At 39.1% G+C, this 19,579-nt stretch overlaps 1 protein-coding gene across 1 annotated transcript; it reads right to left on the bottom strand.

Annotated features, from left to right (window-relative positions):
• Positions 1 to 262: 262 nt before the first annotated feature.
• Positions 263 to 18,055, bottom strand: LOC575335 (dihydrofolate reductase). The gene is made up of 5 exons (XM_775328.5): positions 17,712 to 18,055; positions 5,988 to 6,143; positions 4,911 to 5,037; positions 4,155 to 4,267; positions 263 to 2,821 (listed from the first exon to the last, which is right to left on the bottom strand). The coding sequence occupies exons 1-5, from the start codon at positions 17,804 to 17,806 to the stop codon at positions 2,743 to 2,745; spliced, it is 570 nt and encodes a 189-aa protein (XP_780421.1). The 5' UTR covers positions 17,807 to 18,055; the 3' UTR covers positions 263 to 2,742.
• Between the last annotated feature and the right edge of the window lie 1,524 nt (positions 18,056 to 19,579).

Raw genomic sequence — 19,579 nt, 5'->3', positions numbered from 1 at the left:
TATAAATACCAATTGGAATTATGGCGGATTGGGGGCATTTTCAAGTACTTCAGTCAGAGAAAAGGCCAAATTGCTACCATAAGATGGGCAGTTGTGCAAAAGTAGAACATTACTACAATTTACAGTTGACCAGGCATTTTCTCCTACAGCAAGGCACACAACCCATAATTTTGATACTACTCTTCATACGACCCAAGAGAAAGAATCATTAAAAGAAGAAAAGTTTTGTTTTTACGTACAAATAACTCTTTAACAATCAAGCTAGAGAAAGAATATTTTAATTCAGACACTTCATACAAGAGGGTTAAGACAAGACAATAAAATAATTAACCAAGTGGCTATTACATTGTTTATTCCCAAAGGCAAACAAAGGGACAGCCCAGATCCTGTAGGCTATGGGTTAAATGAAAATTGCAAAGTCTTGCTAATTATCTAATCACCTCACCAGGGCATGCAGCAAGGCTATGGCTGGGGTGATATAATTCACGCACCTAACACGTGACTAGATACATCGTATATATGCAAAACAAAACCATTATCATACCCCCATCACGTGTTATGAAAAAATAGAATTTGTTATCATACCCTTATCACATTTTTTATGACTCGTATAATTTACTTCTATATTTCCATCACGTGTGTCAGTCGTGATTCGCATCAGGCATGACAATTGCTCATGCCCTACAATATACTACAATAAAAATTGGCAGATATAATCATATTCCTAAACTAAGAATTGCACCAAAAGGAGCAGCAACTAGTAACTGATTATGGACAATACTACATTTTTGTCTATAAGTTTTGCTTCATCAGTAAAATACTTGGGAGCTTGCTGTGTCAGTCAGAGCAGCTAAAGTACCGAGCTTGTGCAGGATGCTGTCAGCCTAGTCTCACAGAACAGACAGTTATGCACAGCGACTGACAAGATCTTTCTGCCTGCAAACCAAGCACCTGGGGGAGGGGGGGCGTTTCAAAAAACTTGTCATCAGTGACAACTGACAGTTTTTGTTATAAGCTACCGAAATCCTTGCTTCTGATTGGTTATCAGCAGATTTGTCACTGATTTTTGTCATTTGTCATTGAAAATATGCTTTGTGAAACGGGCCCCTGAACCTGAACTTGACCAGGGATAAGATAACAAGTCGCACCAATATCAGATGTGAAGATATTCTGGATTAACTGGTTTTTAAACACGCTTTGTTTGCTTACAGATACATCATATGGTGTTTTCACACAGCCATGCATATGAGTTAAAGGTCTTTTGATTGTCAAATATCAAAGTCATAGAAATAATCATACTCTTTAATGAGTATAGGATATAATAACTAAGAGCATCAAATGGCAGATATTTGGAATGTACACGATTCTCTATCGAAAACAAGTTACGTACTATACATAATTATTTTTTTGTTTTGTTTACATACAAATCCAAACTTTGGTGTGCCTTGTCAAGAACAGTATCCAAACTAACCCTGCTTGTCCAACTGAATGTTGGGATACACTGTCTAGTAAAGTTACTTTCAACCATCAGCAAACTATGAGGGGAGTTGAAAATGGTAGGATTAAAAGCCATAGCACAGTATTTTTTTTAATTAAAAGCTAATGAATTTCTTCCGCTCAAAATATTAAATATATATTTGATTCATTACTACTTAAGAGTTTGCAAATGAGTGCTACAGCCTGCCTTTAAAAGTGTTATACTGGCAGCTGAAGAGAAGTTAAACTCAGTTCATTATATGCCAACTTCAGCCAAAGGCTGTTTTTCTGCAGGTCCGTCCACTCACTTTAAACAATGCTCAACCGTGATACGTTATTTGTCATATTTGTGATTTTCTTTGAACGAGTACTTTAAAGGTAATGCAAAGTTTTGAAAAATTTTGAAAATTGGATGGATAGTAATTCTTTAAAATTTAGACATTTGGATGCCCCTGTGGATGTTTTATGTTTTTAAGCACTAGAAACTTTAGCCCCTAAAACACTTCAAATTTGTTCTTCAAAATACACTACATCACATGACAGAAGAGTCAACATTTTCCATTTTAAATGCTCCTTGTTTTCATTCATGATGTTGATCATTCATACAGATGCAAAGAAGAAGTCACTTTTTCTTTGTTTAATAAGAGTCCATTCAAGTTTTCTTTCTCGACATAGTCAGAGGTGCAAAAACAAAAACAAATCATGGCACAACAAGTATTATTTGATATGTACTCTAACAAAACATCAATTGCCAAACTACACACTTCTCTTTTAGATATAATTACCATGTGGGATCCCAAATTGGACATTTGCTGATGAAAAGTCCCATGATTTTTGATGAACTTTTCATGAACACTTGTAGTTAAGAAACATTTTTTCCATATCCGGTATTCAAAATTGAATGCAAGAAGAAGTCAGAAACCCTTTGTTGTGCTGTGATGTAACAATAGACCACTTCACCTCATGAAAACTACTTACAAATTACACACAAATAATGAATACTTTCCTTGCTTAGAGCATATAACATGCAAAGAAGAATGAATCGTTTCGAATTAGTAGTCTTCAGCTACTGCATGATCCCAATTCATGTTAAAAATACCCCACAAAGCTCCAAATATCATCATTAAATCAAAATCAGTTGCTTCTTCACTCCTTCACAGAAAGTACCTCACAACTTTTTTGAATATGCCAATGGATATTAAGAGAGCTGTATATGTTAAAGATGAGGGATCGGCAGGGCGGGGCAAGGCATGGCCAAGGCAGGTGCTAGGAGGAACTTTCATAGATCTCAAATTTGTACTGGATGCCTTTCTCTTCTTGAGTGTCTTGGTCGACTGCAGGATCTCTGGATTTTTTTTTGGGGGGGGGGGGGGGGGAGGGGGAGGAAAGCAAAGAAAATGTATCATATTTGAAGAATTAATCATTTTCATGTTGACCTCTGTTTGGTAAAAAGTTATAACCGAGCTAAAAAGAGTTCAGATCTCCAATGATTATTCTAATACATAGAGTATTGATGCATTAAGATTAGAAAAAACCACATCACCTTTCCCCTTGTATCCTATCAAACTGTAGAATTAATAATAGACTCATATCATTTTAATAGGTTATCTCATCTTTTAGTCAGATAAGAGTCAGATCAGATAAGAGTTGGCCTTGCCTGTCCAAAACTTGACATTAAAAATGTCTACGATGTCTGGGATTTACCAGATGTCTACTCGGTATTTTAAGACAGTAAAATGGCTTTTATCTGACCTCACAAAGAGTTGCAAGGCATTTTACTGACAAGTACTTCTTCTCAAATAGAGGGAGCCCTTCATCATGTTTGATGGGACTGATCAATGCATTTAATAGGCTTATAATATACAAGTTCTTTCTCATTCATTGTTTACTACACTATGGCTTGCTCTGTCTCTCTCCCTCTCCCACGATTTGTGTGTATATTGTCCTTTCTCTCTCTCCTCTTCCCCCCCTCCCTACTCCAGTGTCACTCTGCCTGTCTCCCCAGGGCCCCATTTCTTTCTTTCTATGATCTATCTGTTTCTTTCTCTCTCTCTCTCTCTCTCTCTCTATCTTATATCTCTCTCATTTTTTATTTCTGTCTGTTAGACAATCTGTCTGTATCTTTCTCTTCTTCCCGTCTCCTTATCACCCCATTCTCATCTCCCATCTCGCCAAAAATGTTGTTTTTTAATGTATATTGTTTTAATAGGTGATTTAAGAGTAAGACTTGCCATCTCTTCAATAATACTAATAATAACAACAACAACAATAATAATAGTAATAATAATCACAATGATATTCAATAATAATAGTAATATGCCTTTCTTGTATAGTGCGTATCAAATTATAATGTACACATGTAACGTTTCTCTATGCTTCCAAACAAAGGATTTTTGATATTTTGTTTACCTGACCTCACACAAAATAATTTGCATGGCATTTTACTCACAAGTGTTTTTCTTGATTGAGGGAGTTCTTCAACATTAGTTTGCCTGGTTGATGCAGCCTGTTGATGCATCATGCAGTAACATATATTTGGCTACTTCATGTCATAAATATTTCAATCTATATTGTGCAGTTTGTGAGGTTGGGAATAAACTTGTAAGATATTCATAACACTGTGAAAAAGAAAGAAAAATTAACAAAAAAAGAAGAAACTGCAAAGATGTGCAACTTACGTGACTAGTTTGAATCTGTCGAGGTCGAATTCTGGGAAGAATGTGTCGCACTCTATCTCCTTCATGATTCGTGTGAGATAAATCCGATGACAGTGAGGAGAGTCGATTCCATCCTAGTCATGATAACGAACAGGGATTGTAGGTTAACATCATCATTCATCTGTAACAAATTAAGTCTTTGATATAGTTGTATATTCAAATAATTAAAGTATAAAAGGGTTGTCTATCAATTTGCGTCAATTATATCACAATTCAAATGAATAAAAAAAGTGAGGAAACCTACTTGATGACAGCATTGATTCTTCCTTTATGCAACTCATCTTGAAGTTAGTGTAGAGTTCATCAATATTTAAAAAACATATTTTAACAGACATTAATTAACAATTAGCCCTAATTTGTTCTAATAAAATGAAAAGTCTCTGAACACAATATGCATGGTTAAGACTTTAACAAATAGTTGAAAATTTTCATAGAAAAACAGCAGTTTTTAACCTCTCAACATGTTGCCAATTTTTTTTTTTTTTTTTTTAAATAGTTTTTTTTTAATCCATGGTATCAAACACAAAAAATAGACAATATAATTATGTTTAAAGTTTTTGCCCTTTCTTTTCATACATCTGATATATTTTTAGGGTTCTAGTCAAATATTATTGACCCAAAATGTGGAATGCTTTTCCAGAATGCATGCCATGGCCAGTGTGAATCATTTTATGTGCAAGTTTCAGAGTAGAGCAGAGCAGATACAGTGCTTCATACCTTGTAGACTGCACTACCTCCTGTTATCCACACCATATCAACTGTCTCCGAAAGAGGAGGTGAGGAAAACAGCTTCACAGCTTCGTTTAAAGATGAACATAGATGATCTGCACCGGGTGGACATTCCCTTTAAAAAAATATTTCACATACTCAAGTCAGAGAGAAGTGCAGCCCCATTCGCATAGCGTCGCGGCCTGATGAAGTGACTTACAATGTAAGTGTAGTGTGCTTCATATTTACGTGTACAGTATGTATCTTATCAAGGTAAGTTATTTCACTTTATTCTTCCTTTCACCCCCTTTTGCCACTTATTGACACATTAAACGGTTTTAATATGCTGTGGTAGTTTTTAGAGGCAACTACACAGATCATTTTGAGAATGGGGCCTCAGAAATAAAGGTGCAGAGAATAGAGAATAATTTTAGACGTACAATTAACCCAAGAATACATTCAAATAGATTCCTGGACAACTACCCCCTGAACTAAAACCTTGCCCCCCTCCCCCCCCCCCACATGGTGACCAATATTCTTGGATAACTCCATAATAATCCCCTCCCTCTAACACCTGCACATGTACCCTCGTACAACTACCGCCTCAGCCCTCCCCAACCCCCCCCCCCCCCCTCCTCCACATCTCCCACCTCCTATGAATTTTATCAGCTACCCAAGTCAACAAGATAGATTATACACTTGTACTATACAGTCTCAATACTTTTAAACACTTGTAATATGAACTACCAGGTAAGTATGATATAGGGTTGTGTATCACTATGCTGACAATAAAAAAAATGTATGCATCAAATTGCACTAACCATCATAAAGATTTATCCTTTGTAATATTGTCTAACATAAGTCTTTAAAGATTTATGAAATATTGCTTGTTAACTTTTTTGAATTAACTCTCCGTATAAACAACCTGTCCAGACACACAACATCCGGATATACTGTACCTTAGACCGAAAATGTCTGTCTCTTTCGTTCGTTAGCCTCTTATTTGGGTAGGGTCGGCTCTTCTCTTTAGAGAGGCTAACGAACGAAAGAGACAGAAATTTTTGGTCTAGATATACCTATGCTTACGTCAGAGAGTTGCTGAGAACGACATTGACTCTGTCCTTCAGGGGTCTAAATTTTTCTGGTATTGAGTCCCATGTCTTCCTTCCCATGATAACAGCATTCTTCATTCCTTCCATCTGAGCGGTCTTAGTTAACCTTTCAAAGTACGCCATCTCCTGCCTGTAGGACAAACATACACAAATATGACATTTTCCATCGAGTCAAAGGCTAAGAATTGCCTGGGTTTAGAGTCCAGGGTATTTGATCATCCAGTGCCTTCACGACAATAGTGATTAGTTGGTGTACAAGACTCGAAGAGTTTGCTGAATTCAGCAACGCTCCAAACCTGCACCTTTTTACGTTTATAGCTTTAAATTGGCAATGCGAAATCACCAATTTTTAGCTTACATTTCATGTATTTGTGTTTCCAGTGGAATTAACATAAACAACTCTCATGAGAAGTCAACATTTGGTAATGAAAATCACATGTTCAATCATTATCATTTGACATTAGGAAAATTACGAACCAGAGCAAAACAACACTGAGTTCCTACTAGAGAACTAGACTGGAAGGCACAAGAATATGGCGACGCACATACGAGGTTACAAAGAGTCTTTACAAGAGATGAAGGCTCTTGAAGATTACAGGGCTTCCAAGACACCAACTACTATACGCGGAGAAGCTCGTTGTGCAGGTGGAAGTAAGTCTGAGGAAGAGGCTAGGCTGGACCTAGAGAAGCAGCATCGAAACAAGAAATATGAACAGATCCTGAAAAAAGAACAATGGCAGAGAGAAAATAGGGAGAGAGAAGATAAGGAGTTTAAAGAAAAGAAAGCTAAAGCTCGACAAACAGCTGAAGAAAACGCAAGAAGAAGAAATGCAAGAGAAGTTAACTTCTTAAAGGATGATCATGCCACAACTAATGAGAGATTCCTAAGAAGGTTTGACGCAGGGAGGAAACCTCCACAGAGTGAAACATCCGTCTCACAAAGTCCAGAACTCCTGAAGCTGCTGGAGATGTTCCCTAAGAAGACACCTTCCAAGCTTCAAAAACTTCTTGACGACAACAATAACGATGTGGCGGAGGTTGCCGATCTACTCATGGATTGAAGATGATGAATGCCCGTCTTGTACCTCGTCTAGAAGATTGAATTTGAGAATTGAAAGTGAGAAACGTCCCCGTTAAAGAAAATGGCTACATCCCATGAAACTGGCAATATCAGTCTCCTGGTCCTTCTGAATAGTTATCTGAGCCCCAGGAAACTATTATGTCAGGTTTCTTAGTACTTTCTGAAAAGCTATCTGAAAACCAGGAGACCAATAAACGGTGAGATATCCTAGTCCTTCTGAAAAATTATCTGATCCATACAAGACCATTATTTCAGTCTTGTGGGCCATCTGAAAAGATATCTGAAAACCCCAAGACCATTACGTCAGGTCTCGTAGTACTTCTGACAAGTTATCTAAGCCCCTCGAGACCATTATGTCAGTTTCCTAGTCCTTCTGACAATTTTTCAGAGGGTTCATGAGACAAATATTGAATGTCTCGGTTGTTGTGGGTCTTGTGTAGAATACATGTAGTTCGCTATAAAGCTGATCCAGGATTAGCTCCTGCAACAGTAGGTCCAGGTTGTATTTCCTCAAAGATGTAGGTTTTAGGACAGGGTTGCAATTGGGTCTTAGATTGGTGGCAGTATTTAACCGCAACCAATTGATGGCTGTGCCTTCCAGAAAATGGATAAGGGTACTTTGGCTAGGGCATGTTTTAGTATTCGCTTCACAAGAATCAAGACAGTACTAGTGTAGGGATTTATTTTGAACTTCTGAAACTCCCCCTCATATCCATGATTCATCCCTTTCATATTAATAGGTCATCCCTCATTCCCCGGCCCCCCCCCCCCCCCACTCCGAGAATGGACGGACCCCATGCGTGTTGCCAAAATGTCCTTTTCGTAACAAAAGAAAAAGGTCGACCCGTATTGACTTTACACACCGGACTTTTGCTGAAAAAGGCTTGTATACAAAAGAAAAAGGTCGAGCCGTATTGACTTTACACACCGGACTTTTGCTGAAAAGGGGGGGGTCGGTTGGAACACGCATATGCATACCCTAAATAACACTGAGTGGGGGGGCCGGGCCTCATTCACATTCACCCTTTTCATCCACCATCCTTTCATCTGTCTATCTCTCTCTCTCATTGGTTTCAATGTTCACCTGATGCAGTCAAGCTTATAGTAAAATTTACATATACTATGAATATTCAATATATACTCTTTGTTTATGTTTGAATATTCAAGAATACTTTGTGATGCTGATTTATACTTGTGTGGGACTATATGAATATTTATTGGTTTCTTCTACTTTGCATGGAATGTATGTGGAATGCTACATAGAATGCTGTAATGCTTTGCTACATTAAAACCTGGTCAATTAGCCAGTAGTTATCAATCGTACAACATGTCTGCTGGGCTGCCTCTGTGTACTTAAGAGCGCTAGGAATTTGTTAGAACCGCAACCTTACATTGGTGGCAGCGGTGTTTTTCTAGCCTCTTCTTCCCCAGAGCTTCAGGCAGCTTCATCCAGCAGCGGCTGATAGTCAAGGTTTTGGTTATCTTTTCACCCTGCTTCGATTGATACAGTTACGCCCTGCTTCATGAATTTGCTTCCTACTTCCGGTAATTTAGTTCACCCTTTTCGAAAGGAACTGTTTCTACTGTGCTCCTGCCAATGTTATTTTTCATCCTGCTTCGGTAGAATTCTTCCTTCTTCGCGAATTCTTCTACATGCATAATCTGAAGTTAGTGAAATTTCAGAGTGAATCGGTGTAGTGAGATCCATGCTTTTCAGTGTGAAACCTGTATGGACTCAACACATTTCATAGTGGGTTAGATGTGTTCTTGCAATTTCAGGTGTACTAATGCTTGCAATTCAAGACTGACTTTCAAGTGTTACTGATTTCAGATATCACGAGTACATTTCGTCTAGACCTCCCTGAGGTCTTCACTGGAGAAGACGGTAGGAATTTTGGGCAGTGGGTACGAAGGCTGGAAGTAGCGGTTGAAGTTCTTCCCCAGACAGCACAGAACAACAAGAGTACAGTGTGGTTAGAAAGAAACTTTCTGCTGTTTTGGGGAATACTAATTATTTGACCACGTTCAAGTCATGTATCGATGCATGTACGACACTAGTGGAAGAAGCCTTCCCTAATTATGACACTGCAGGAAAGGATGGGGAGAAATTTCGCAGATTTCTCGCCAGTATCGACAATTCCCTGCAGATCAGAATTCATGAGATGGGTGCAACGTCGTTTAACGAAGCGCTGGAGATTGCTGTGCGAGTGGAAAGGCCGAACCGGTTGGGGCAACCATCAGTGGCAACAGACTTTACTATAGCGTCAACTTCTCCGACGAGGGATGCCACCTCGGCGATGCTTGAAAAGGTCTTGAAACGTTTGGATGAGCTGGAGCTCAAGTTGGAGAGACGCCACTCTACACCAAGATCTCAATACTCTGATGGTCGTCATCTCCAACCAAGATCACCCAGCCCATATGACCACCCATCTAGGTCAAATCGCTGATATGCAGATGATCATTATCGCCAACCATCTCGATCGCCTAGCCCATACCAACCACACCAACGACGCTTCAGGTCGCCTAGCCCCTTACGTCACCACCGCACTCAGAGCCCTACAAATCATCGCACACTTCGCGGTTCAACCACACCCAGGCGTAATGCATATGATGGTAGATCTGCTAGCCCACAACAGTCAAGATACTCCAACCAAGCTAACTGGCAGTCTTCACGTTCTGACAACCGCCACCCATCTGATGCAAGAGATACCCCCTATCATCAGTTGGACAGTGAACAACACAGGAAAGTTCGTTTCGATGACCAGGGAAACTACTGGTAGTTGGTGAGGAGGGTCACTCATCAACTTCACCACTCTTGACCAAACAGATTGAAACTGAAAACAAATCTCATCCTCCATCTACTTCGGCCGTTAATGATCATTCTTCTCCTTCACCTCCGCCACCATATATTCCAGCAATCGTTGACAACTCATATATTTTGGCTTTTATTGACAGTGGTTCATTTATATCACTGATGAGTGCAGATTTCTACTACTCCATCCCAGAAAGCCAGCGAAGTATATTACAGAAGTCAACAACTCTGGCTTCAACGATAACCAGAGAAGGCATTGACATCATTGGCACAACCTCTCCCACCATCCATCTTGGTAACAAAACAACCAGACATATGTTCAATGTTGCAAGGAACATAACTCATCCTTTCGTCCTTGGTTGGGATTTCATGTTCAAACATGATGCCACTCTATCTACTACGACATTCACTATGCCTGGTATGAGTATTCCACTGGTCGACCGTCGTCAATATCAAGTACCACTCAAGTGCAATGTTTCGCTGATAGGAAAGGCAACTCTTCCTGGAATGAGTGAGGTACATGTCCAAGGCCGCCTTATCCCCCCTCAGCCTGATGTGATTCCACAAGACTACGATGGAATCTTTGAGCCTTCCATCCATGAACATCTCCACGTAGCAGGTGCAAGGTCTCTAACTTGACCGCAGGACGGTATCATCTTACTCGGGCTGATAAACCCTTCATCTGAGACAGTACAATTATCTGCAGACACCACCCTTGGGCAATTTTATTCTACTACTGGGGACGGTGAGGAAGAATATGAAATCATCGACAGTATTGTAGCTGGCACACAGAAAAGTTAGTCTTTTCAAGCTTCGTCAATGCTTCCTACTTCTAGTCTGTCCAAGACCGAGTATGCTGAAAGTCTACTCAATTCATACTCTGATGTTTTCAGCAGCACATCCGAGGATATTGGACAGACTAACCTCGCCTACCATGACATCACTACATCAACAGAGACACCAACTCGTAAAAGGGCATACAGGACTTCACCGACTATGAGAGTCGAGATCCAGAACCAGGTTGATGAGCTACTTCGTCAAGACATCATCAAGGAAAGTTTTAGTCCATTGGCAAGCCCCATCGTTATGGTGCGAAAGAAGGACAAGATTTACAGGTTTTGTGTTGACTACAGAGCTTTGAATGCTGTTACGGTACGGGATTCGCATTAGATTCCACGACAAGACGATTCTATCGATGCTTTGTCCTCCTCGTCCTACTTCAGTGTAATTGACCTATCTTCAGGCTATTGGCAGATCCCTTTGGATCAGAAAGACAAGAAGACCGCATTTACCACTGGAAGTCTGGAACTGGCCTCTATCAGTTTAAGGTAATGCCATTTGGATTAGTCAACGCGCCAATGACGTTCCAGCGAGTAATGGAAGCCTTCCTCCATGGTCTCCACTGGTCAACATGTCTTATCTACTTAGATGATTGCATTATACTCGGCAAGACATTTCAAGATCACCTGCACAATCTCCGGGAAGTCTTACAATGATTCCGAGAAGCCAATCTCAAGCTGAAACCTTCGAAATGCCAATTCTTTCGAAAGGAAGTAACCTACCTGGGACATGTGATTGGTACTACTGGAGTTTGCCCCGATCCATTCAACACCAAGAAAGTCTCATCCTGGCCTCGACCTAAGACTCCAACCCAAGTGAGAGCATTTCTAGGACTTGCCTCCTATTATCGTCGGTTTATGCCAAGTTTTGCTCAAGTAGCATCTCCACTCACCGACTTGACTCATAAAGGCAAGAAAATTCATCTGGACTGATGGTTGTGAGGAAGCCTTCAACCAACTGAGGTCGTCTCTCACAAGCCCACCAATCCTTGCATACCCAGACTTCAACAACAAATTTAGCTTAGCCACTGATGCTTCACAAGATGCTATTGGAGCCGTACTCTCTCAGTTGCAAGATGGTAATGACCGAGTGGTTGCTTTCTACAGTCGGAAGCTTACAGAGTCCCAGCGTAGATGGTCTACCTACGATAGGGAACTGTGGGCAGTTATCTCGTCAATCTGCCATTTCAGACATTATCTTAGGGGCCAAGAGTTTAACATTCTCACTGACCATCGCCCTCTGTTGGGTTACAATAGTGTACCTATTCAAGACGATGCGACAGGACGGAGAGCAAGATGGATTGTTGAGTTGAATGCATATTCTTTCACCATAACTCACAAGAAGGGCACTTCACATCAAAACGCTGATGCAATGTCGCGCATGCCGGAAGATGATACACACCCTGTTAGTATGGTGAACACACGCTCCTCTACCACTCAACCAGTCCAGGAATCAACCGTTTCAAAGTCATCCAACTCAATGGCTGATAAAGCTCCTCAGAACTTTATCCTGGCTAGCCATCATGCTGATTTACAGTATCATCAGCAACATGACAAAGACATTCAGAGAAAATTCAAGTACATCAAGGAAGTACGTCATCCAACAGTGAGAGCAGTCCGGCGACAATCACCTCGTCTACGACGTCTCCTATGGCAACTCCCTCGTCTTGTACTTGAGAACAATCTCTTATACCGACGACGACAAGACAACTCAGGTTCGTCCTCTCTTCAGGTTGTTGTGCCAGAATCTCTTATCCCTCAAGTCCTGCAAGAGATACATGGTAATCCATCCTCTGGACACTTCGGAGTTCAACGCACACTACACAGGGCTGAATCTATGTGCTTTTGGCCATTCATGCACAAGGATATAACCGACTACTGCAGAACTTGTCCTGCTTGTGAGTCGATTAGATCTCCAAGTCCTAAGCACCAAGCTCCACTCCAGAGCATAAAGACCGATCACCCTCTTCAAATGGTTTTCGCTGATATAGCCAAGCTGCCTACTTCCAGCAGCGGGTACCACTATATTTTGGTTGTTGTTGATCACTTTAGTAAATACACCAATATTTACCCCATGCGAGACCAGACCGCCCAGACTGTGGCTGGACACTTGTTCGAAGAATACATCAAAGAGCATGGAGTTCCTGAGTCACTACATACAGACCAAGTAAGACAATTTGAATCCCGACTAGTCCAGGATCTCTGCAAGAGGCTCGGCATTCGCAAATCTCGATCATCTCCTTACCACCCACAGGGAGCTGGCATCGTTGTAAGAGCGAACAGAGTTATCAAAGAACAACTTGCTAAGTACATAGCAGACCCAGGAGGTGACTGGGACAAGCATATACATCAATTGCAGCTAGCCTACAACACTTGTGTCCATATAAGCACTGGCATGACACCCTATTTCATCATGCACGGTCGTGAAGCAAGGATCCCAGCTAGTGTCACTTGTCCTATCATGACTCAGTCATATGATTCTCCTCAAGAGTATGTCACTGATGTGTGTTCCCGGCTAAGACAGGCTTTCCAACATACCAGACAGAAGGCAGAACAAGCTCAACTCAGGCAGAAAAGGGACTATGATGCGTCAACTAGGACCATCAAGTATGCATCAGGAGATCTAGTTTGGTTACACAATCCCATCAATGCTAGACGCAAACTGGAGCCCAACTGAAGGGACCTTTCATCATCGTCTCATCCTCACCAGATAACCTTAACTATCTGATAGCCGACATTCATAATGAAAGTGCAAAGAAACTAATTCATCACAACAGACTCAAACTCTTCAGATCTAGAGCTTTTCTACAAGGGAAAGGACCTTCAACTTCACGTCCTCCTTCAGGTAGTCAGAAAAGACCTGAAGTTATCCCTCCTTCCTCAAGTCCTCCTTCAAGTAATCAGGCAAGGCCTGATATACCTCCTCCATCTCATTTGGCAACTAACACTCCAACACAAGCTGATCAGTTCCGGCCGCCAGAAAACCTCCAGGTTCCAGCAGGTCAACAACCAATCCACTCTGAGTTAGGCAATTCTGACCAACCATCTTGGTCAGAGGCGTCTAATGGACAGTCATCAACTCAATCCATACAACGACAGACTCGAGAGCGACAGGTTAACTCCCCAGACCATTTCCATAGACCAGGGCCCTCTAGAGAAAACCCTGATGTCAACCCCGATGTCAACCCCGATGTCAACCCCGATGTCAACCCCGATGTCTACCCTGATGTCAACCCCAAAGTCAACGACCAGCAATACACCACTCAACCATCAACTGGTGCATCAGCGAACCAACGTACACCCCGCACTATGCAAGAAGACACCACGACGCAAGAGGACACCACAACGCAGTTAACTCAAACTCGCTCTGGTAGATGCGTCCACAAACCACAGAAGTATAGCGATTACCAAATATCGAGAGGTATTGAACATTTCATTAGTCTGAAGTTGACATTTCCGTCAGAAGGAAAGAACGTTTCAACTGTCAACTTTCGGTTATGGAAAATTACAATATTGATTGGACTGTGATCATGAATGACAGAGGCATTCAGACTCATTCATGCTTTAAATGCTAAACTGGACTGTTCAATATATTTGACTTTATGGACTTAGCAACAATTTTGAGCGATTTTGATATTGAAAGGACTGTGAAGTTCGTCAGTTATTTACAAGTCAGAACATCAGAATTATGGACTGAGAATTTCAAGCGTTTGTCAAGTAGGAATTGAAATGGACTGTATTCCTTCTAAATTTCTTGCGAATGTTTAATTACTGAATTTCTAAATTTTGAGCTAAACTTGTGTGTGTATTATTAATGATTCATACAAAGCACATGGACCATTGATTGTTAGACATTTGGTGAAATATCTAAAATATATTGGTATATTTGTTAGTGTTCATATATTGCAAGATACGTTTTTACAAATTTCTTCAATTGATTTCTAGTGGTGGTAATGCTAAATTGGAGTATTTTCTTTGTTTGTATTCATAGCGTTTGAAATTCTTGAAGTAAAGACAAAACCAGGAACAAATATAGATTTCCTTCATTTTGCATGCGTATTGACATGGTAAATGGGAAAGTATTGGTAGTCAAAAGAGATATATCGTTATTTTGGTAGTTCAAAAGAAGGGGAAAAAAAGAGAGATTAATTCTAGTCTTCTTGTTAAGATATGTTTGTATTTTGTTTAGTCGATCACAATAGTTTTGTAGAAAATAAAAATAAGGATATTACAATTGAATGTAACCACTTTTCACACATTATGTACATTCAAAAGTAAAATGTTATTGGAGTGTACAAGATGTTTGAACTGATAGTTTTTTTTAAATCTTGCAAGTTACAAATGACAAAGCAGACACTGGCTCAATCTCAGTTGAAAATGTTTTATTCTTTTAAGGAGTCATTGTGCTAATCAAAAACAATGATGTTGTAGAAAACTAATAATGACTGCATGTGATACAATATGTTTAGATATTACGATAGTGGGATAATCATGTGTTATGAACATTATGTATTTTAATATATTCATGTAACTTCTATAAACAAAAAAATCTCTATTTTCAAGTGATAGGATTATTCATTTTTCGAAGGTACAAGAATACTTTTTTTTCAAGGGTATTCACCTCTAATGATTTGATTCTCATATTGTTCGCTCAAGATAATGCATGAGAGTATAACGACTTTGATACTTTGTTTTACTTTAGCAGCAAAGGAAACAGCGTTTGAAGATAAAAATGTATTTTGTTAGGATTGCTACAACTTTTTGAATCAATTGGGTTTTTTTTAGAAAGGCAGATAGACTGTATTTATAGTTGTTTCTATTTTGCCATTGGAATCGGGAAGTGTTTCCCCAAGATAAAAGTGAAACAGATAATAAGCGAGAAAGCTCAGATATATATGAAATCATGTATTTTTTACAGATTTTTTTTTCAGCTTATACATGTATGTTAAGCCAATACTCTGTACATTTGAGTCGTTAGTCATAATTAATATACAAGTGAAATTCATTCGTTTTGTAAAATTATACATTTATATGCTTACGGGTAGGGAGGATTTTATTTTCTTTAAAAGGAAAAAAAAAGGATATTATATTGATAGTGATTCTCTGTTTACAAGAGGAAAGGATAGAAGTATCATTTTGATAGATGTTTAATGTGTTATATATATTTAGGTAATCAAAGAAAAGAGAATGCCTGATAAAATGAGGACATTTTTTTTGTAAGAGGAAGACTAGTTTGTAGGGATTTATTTTGAACTTCTGAAACTCCCCCTCATATCCATGATTCATCCCTTTCATGTTAATAGGTCATCCCTCATTCACATTCACCCTTTTCATCCACCATCCTTTCATCTGTCTATCTCTCTCTCTCTCATTGGTTTCAATGTTCACCTGATGCAGTCAAGCTTATAGTATAATTTACATATACTATGAATATTCAATATATACCTTTTGTTTATGTTTGAATATTCAAGAATACTTTGTGATGCTGATTTATACTTGTGTGGGACTATATGAATATTTATTGGTTTCTTCTACTTTGCATGGAATGTATGTGGAATGCTACATAGAATGCTGTAATGCTTTGCTACATTAAAACCTGGTCAGTTAGCCAGTAGTTATCAATCGTACAACATGTCTGCTGGGCTGCCTCTGTGTACTTAAGAGCGCTAGGAATTTGTTAGAACCACAACCTTACACTAGATAGTTTTGCATTTATTTTAAGTACTTGAAAAAGTACAAATAACATAAATTTTCTATTTTTCCATATCAGTGTGTATGATTATCCCCTTGGAGTGTGATACAGCAGGGCCTACAGTACATGTACAATCAAACCTGTCTATAAAGGCCACCCAAGGGAAACAGGAAAACTGCAGCCTTTCTTGACAGGTCCTACAGGCTACAGCACATATCTTAAACAATGGCCCTAATTTGGCCAGTCGACCTTTTATTCTTGAGTCAGGAAAATCACGATTAATATCAAATTTACAAGGAGTATGAATAATTTAGATGTTAACTGTGTGTACTTACAAAATACCTTGGATTTTTTTTTTTTGCACTTGACCTCCAGCAACTATTGCATAGTGCATAGGCCTACAATGAATAAATCCTACCACATAGCCACTTTCGTCACCTGGGTTGAGAGTGGCAAATGTACATGCTTTGGGGAGTGATTCACAAAGGTCCTAAGTCAAACTTAATTCTAAGTTAGCCTTGAACATTATGGAGAGCCATTTGTAGCCTTAAAATAAAATATATTCAAAAGCAAAAATTCAAGTAGACTCTAGACCTCTAGAGTCTAGAAGAGATTACTATTTTAGATTTTTCATAAATTCCACATCAAGAACATGAAATCTCCTTGATAATAGAAAATATGAATGATTTGAATCAACGTTTTAAGCCTTTTAAAATAACTTTTAGAAATTATTTCAAAGATGGTATCAGCTTTCCATTAGGCCTATTGTTAAGTCTAACTTAGAGATAGTCCAAATTCAACTTAGGATCTTTGTGAAACATCCCAGGTTGGTTCTGTCGAGTAGACCTGAATGAATTTGAAATATGGGAGGTTTAGTAAGTAGACTCTAGAGTCTAGATAGACCGAAAGCTTCAGTCTCGGTTGTTCCACTGAGACTACGTCTGGCTCCACTAGACCTCCGGTTATAACCGGAGGTCTAGTGGAGCCAGATGTAGTCTCAGTGGAACAACCGACGATTATAGAGACTGAAGCTTTCGGTCTAGAGTCTAGACTACATGTAAAACATAGATCTAGAATTTGTAAGGTTTCTAAAAAAAAGATTTTTATGATGTCACAGCTTTGGTACTAATCTAGATCTATACACAAAAAGTAATGCAGCTATGCTGTGTGTACAAACGTGTACGTGACGTGTGGCAGTGGACAGTGCATGCAGTGACAAATTATGTAACTTAAATCTGACTTAGATCTAGACCTAATAAATCAACATTCATTACCGAAGTCTCCATGGCAAGTTTCCATTGATTCCAATTCCCATTTTACCCTTGCTGGTGCATGCAGCAGCTATTAGATTCAGTTTCTTCTCAGCCATCTTACAAACGATGTATCAGTCAATAAAGGTTACGGAAAGACTGCAAATCTGTGATCCAAACGTTTAGAAACACACGAATAACGAAGCACCCGGAAAATGAACCCCAACAACGAGAGTCTACTTAAAACGCCCGCTAAACTGCCCGCCGGTACGTACGGTCACGTTCGCAAAGCTCGGTGATCTTTACCCGTGATCTTTCTGGTATTTTATTCAGCTGGCGCGCCGTTTTTCTTGATCAACTCTGGACGTAGATGGCAATATTGCACTGACGGTCTTTATGTAGGTACTCTAGACGGTACTGCTGTCTCCGTCATACACATTTTCTTTGCGATTATTATGTTGTGTATAGGTTTAACATTTAAATTGTCTTATAGTTCTAAAGCTTTTTTCCATATCTTTATCCCATGAAAAAGAAAAAATGAATACTTTCGAAAATTAATGATAAATTAAATGAAATGAAATAAGTGGTTAGCTGTTTACATCACAGGGGACTTCTTTTAAAAAGAAAGAAAATGTACCCTACACAAGTCTGGGTTTAGGAATTAATGCCAGAGGATTATAAAAATGTCATCACAATTTCACAACCTGCACTTTTTAATCTTTTTTATCTTCTCACCGGCTATAATTTTGTTTACATCAAATTTTGGGCATTTCCTGATTTTGTACTGCTGCATAAAATACCTGCTTTTATTACAATTATGAAGATTTTTTTTTTTTAGGTATTCAAGCTCTGTCGATAAACCCATTCGTCTGATAAGCATTATTTGTGTTCGTTATGTTTTGCATTTTTTGGGTTTGCTGTAGTTGATGTTTAATCATTCACTTATTCAGTACCAACATATTACATTTCTGCAAGGCAATGGGTTTTCCTATGCCTATTCGGTTAATTGATCCAACAATTAGCTAAAGCTTGTCAAGTTTGCCCCTGTTCAATTCATGACTTGTTGTTTGTATGTTTGTTTATTTGTATGTATGTTTGTTTCATGTTTGTCTGTCTGTCTAAAGGTTTGTTTTTTGTATTTTTCATAGCATTTTAACATCATTTTTTAGTATTTCATCTTCATTTGATTTAATTGCATCAACTCGTTTGAGCTAGGTGATGATAAAAAAAAAAAGTTTCGAAACATCTTTTTATCTTGCCTCAATTTCTATGCATTTTATCGGACCCAGCCAGCAATACCGTTCTAGTATACCTCACTTTTATAATGTAACACCCGGGGGCGCGGCGGAGCGTCTACCAAAATTGGGGGGGGGGGGGAGGGTACCAACAAAAACAAAGTCGCTTTGAACTAAGGGTGAATGTTATGGAGAAAGGAAAAGTAGGCACTTATCAGAAGAAAAAAGGACACCGTTGTCAAAGTAAAAAGGCAATTGAAAATAGGGCACTTCTTGCACATGAACAGGGACACTCAGCAGAGATTTTTGTAAAGATACTTGTCTGTTAAAAGAAAAGGGCACTTATCATATTTTAATAGGGGTATAGGCCTACTTATCAGGTGTAAGAAGCGTAATTTTGAAAAGGGGCACAATTCCGAAGGAAATTAGAAAGGAAAAGGGGCACGTGTCAAAATAAAAAGAGGCACTTATCATAAGCGTGAAATGGCATTTAAGAGAAAGGGAAAATGTCACTTATCAGAAAGAAAAGGTGAACTCATTAAAAAGGAAAAAGGGCAAGAGTCTAAAAAATATATATATATATATAAAAGGTGCCGAAAAGGGGAATTTCTCACACCTGAAAAGAGGCACTCATCAGAGATGAAAAGGGGGCAATTA

The sequence above is a fragment of the Strongylocentrotus purpuratus genome, unplaced genomic scaffold (assembly GCF_000002235.5).
Source record: "Strongylocentrotus purpuratus isolate Spur 01 unplaced genomic scaffold, Spur_5.0 spur5_scaffold_6, whole genome shotgun sequence".
Classification (NCBI taxonomy): domain Eukaryota; kingdom Metazoa; phylum Echinodermata; class Echinoidea; order Camarodonta; family Strongylocentrotidae; genus Strongylocentrotus; species Strongylocentrotus purpuratus.
This window is presented reverse-complemented; position numbering and strand designations above follow the sequence as displayed.

Coding starts and splice junctions, on each gene's coding strand:
- LOC575335 (XM_775328.5), bottom strand. CDS start 17,806: ATGGCTGAGAAGAAACTGAATCTAATAGCTGCTGCATGCACCAGCAAG. Junction 6,144..17,711: donor AACTTGCCATGGAGACTTCG/GTAATGAATGTT, acceptor TTTGTCCTACAG/GCAGGAGATGGCGTACTTTG. Junction 5,038..5,987: donor GTTCTCAGCAACTCTCTGAC/GTAAGCATAGGT, acceptor ATTTTTTTAAAG/GGAATGTCCACCCGGTGCAG.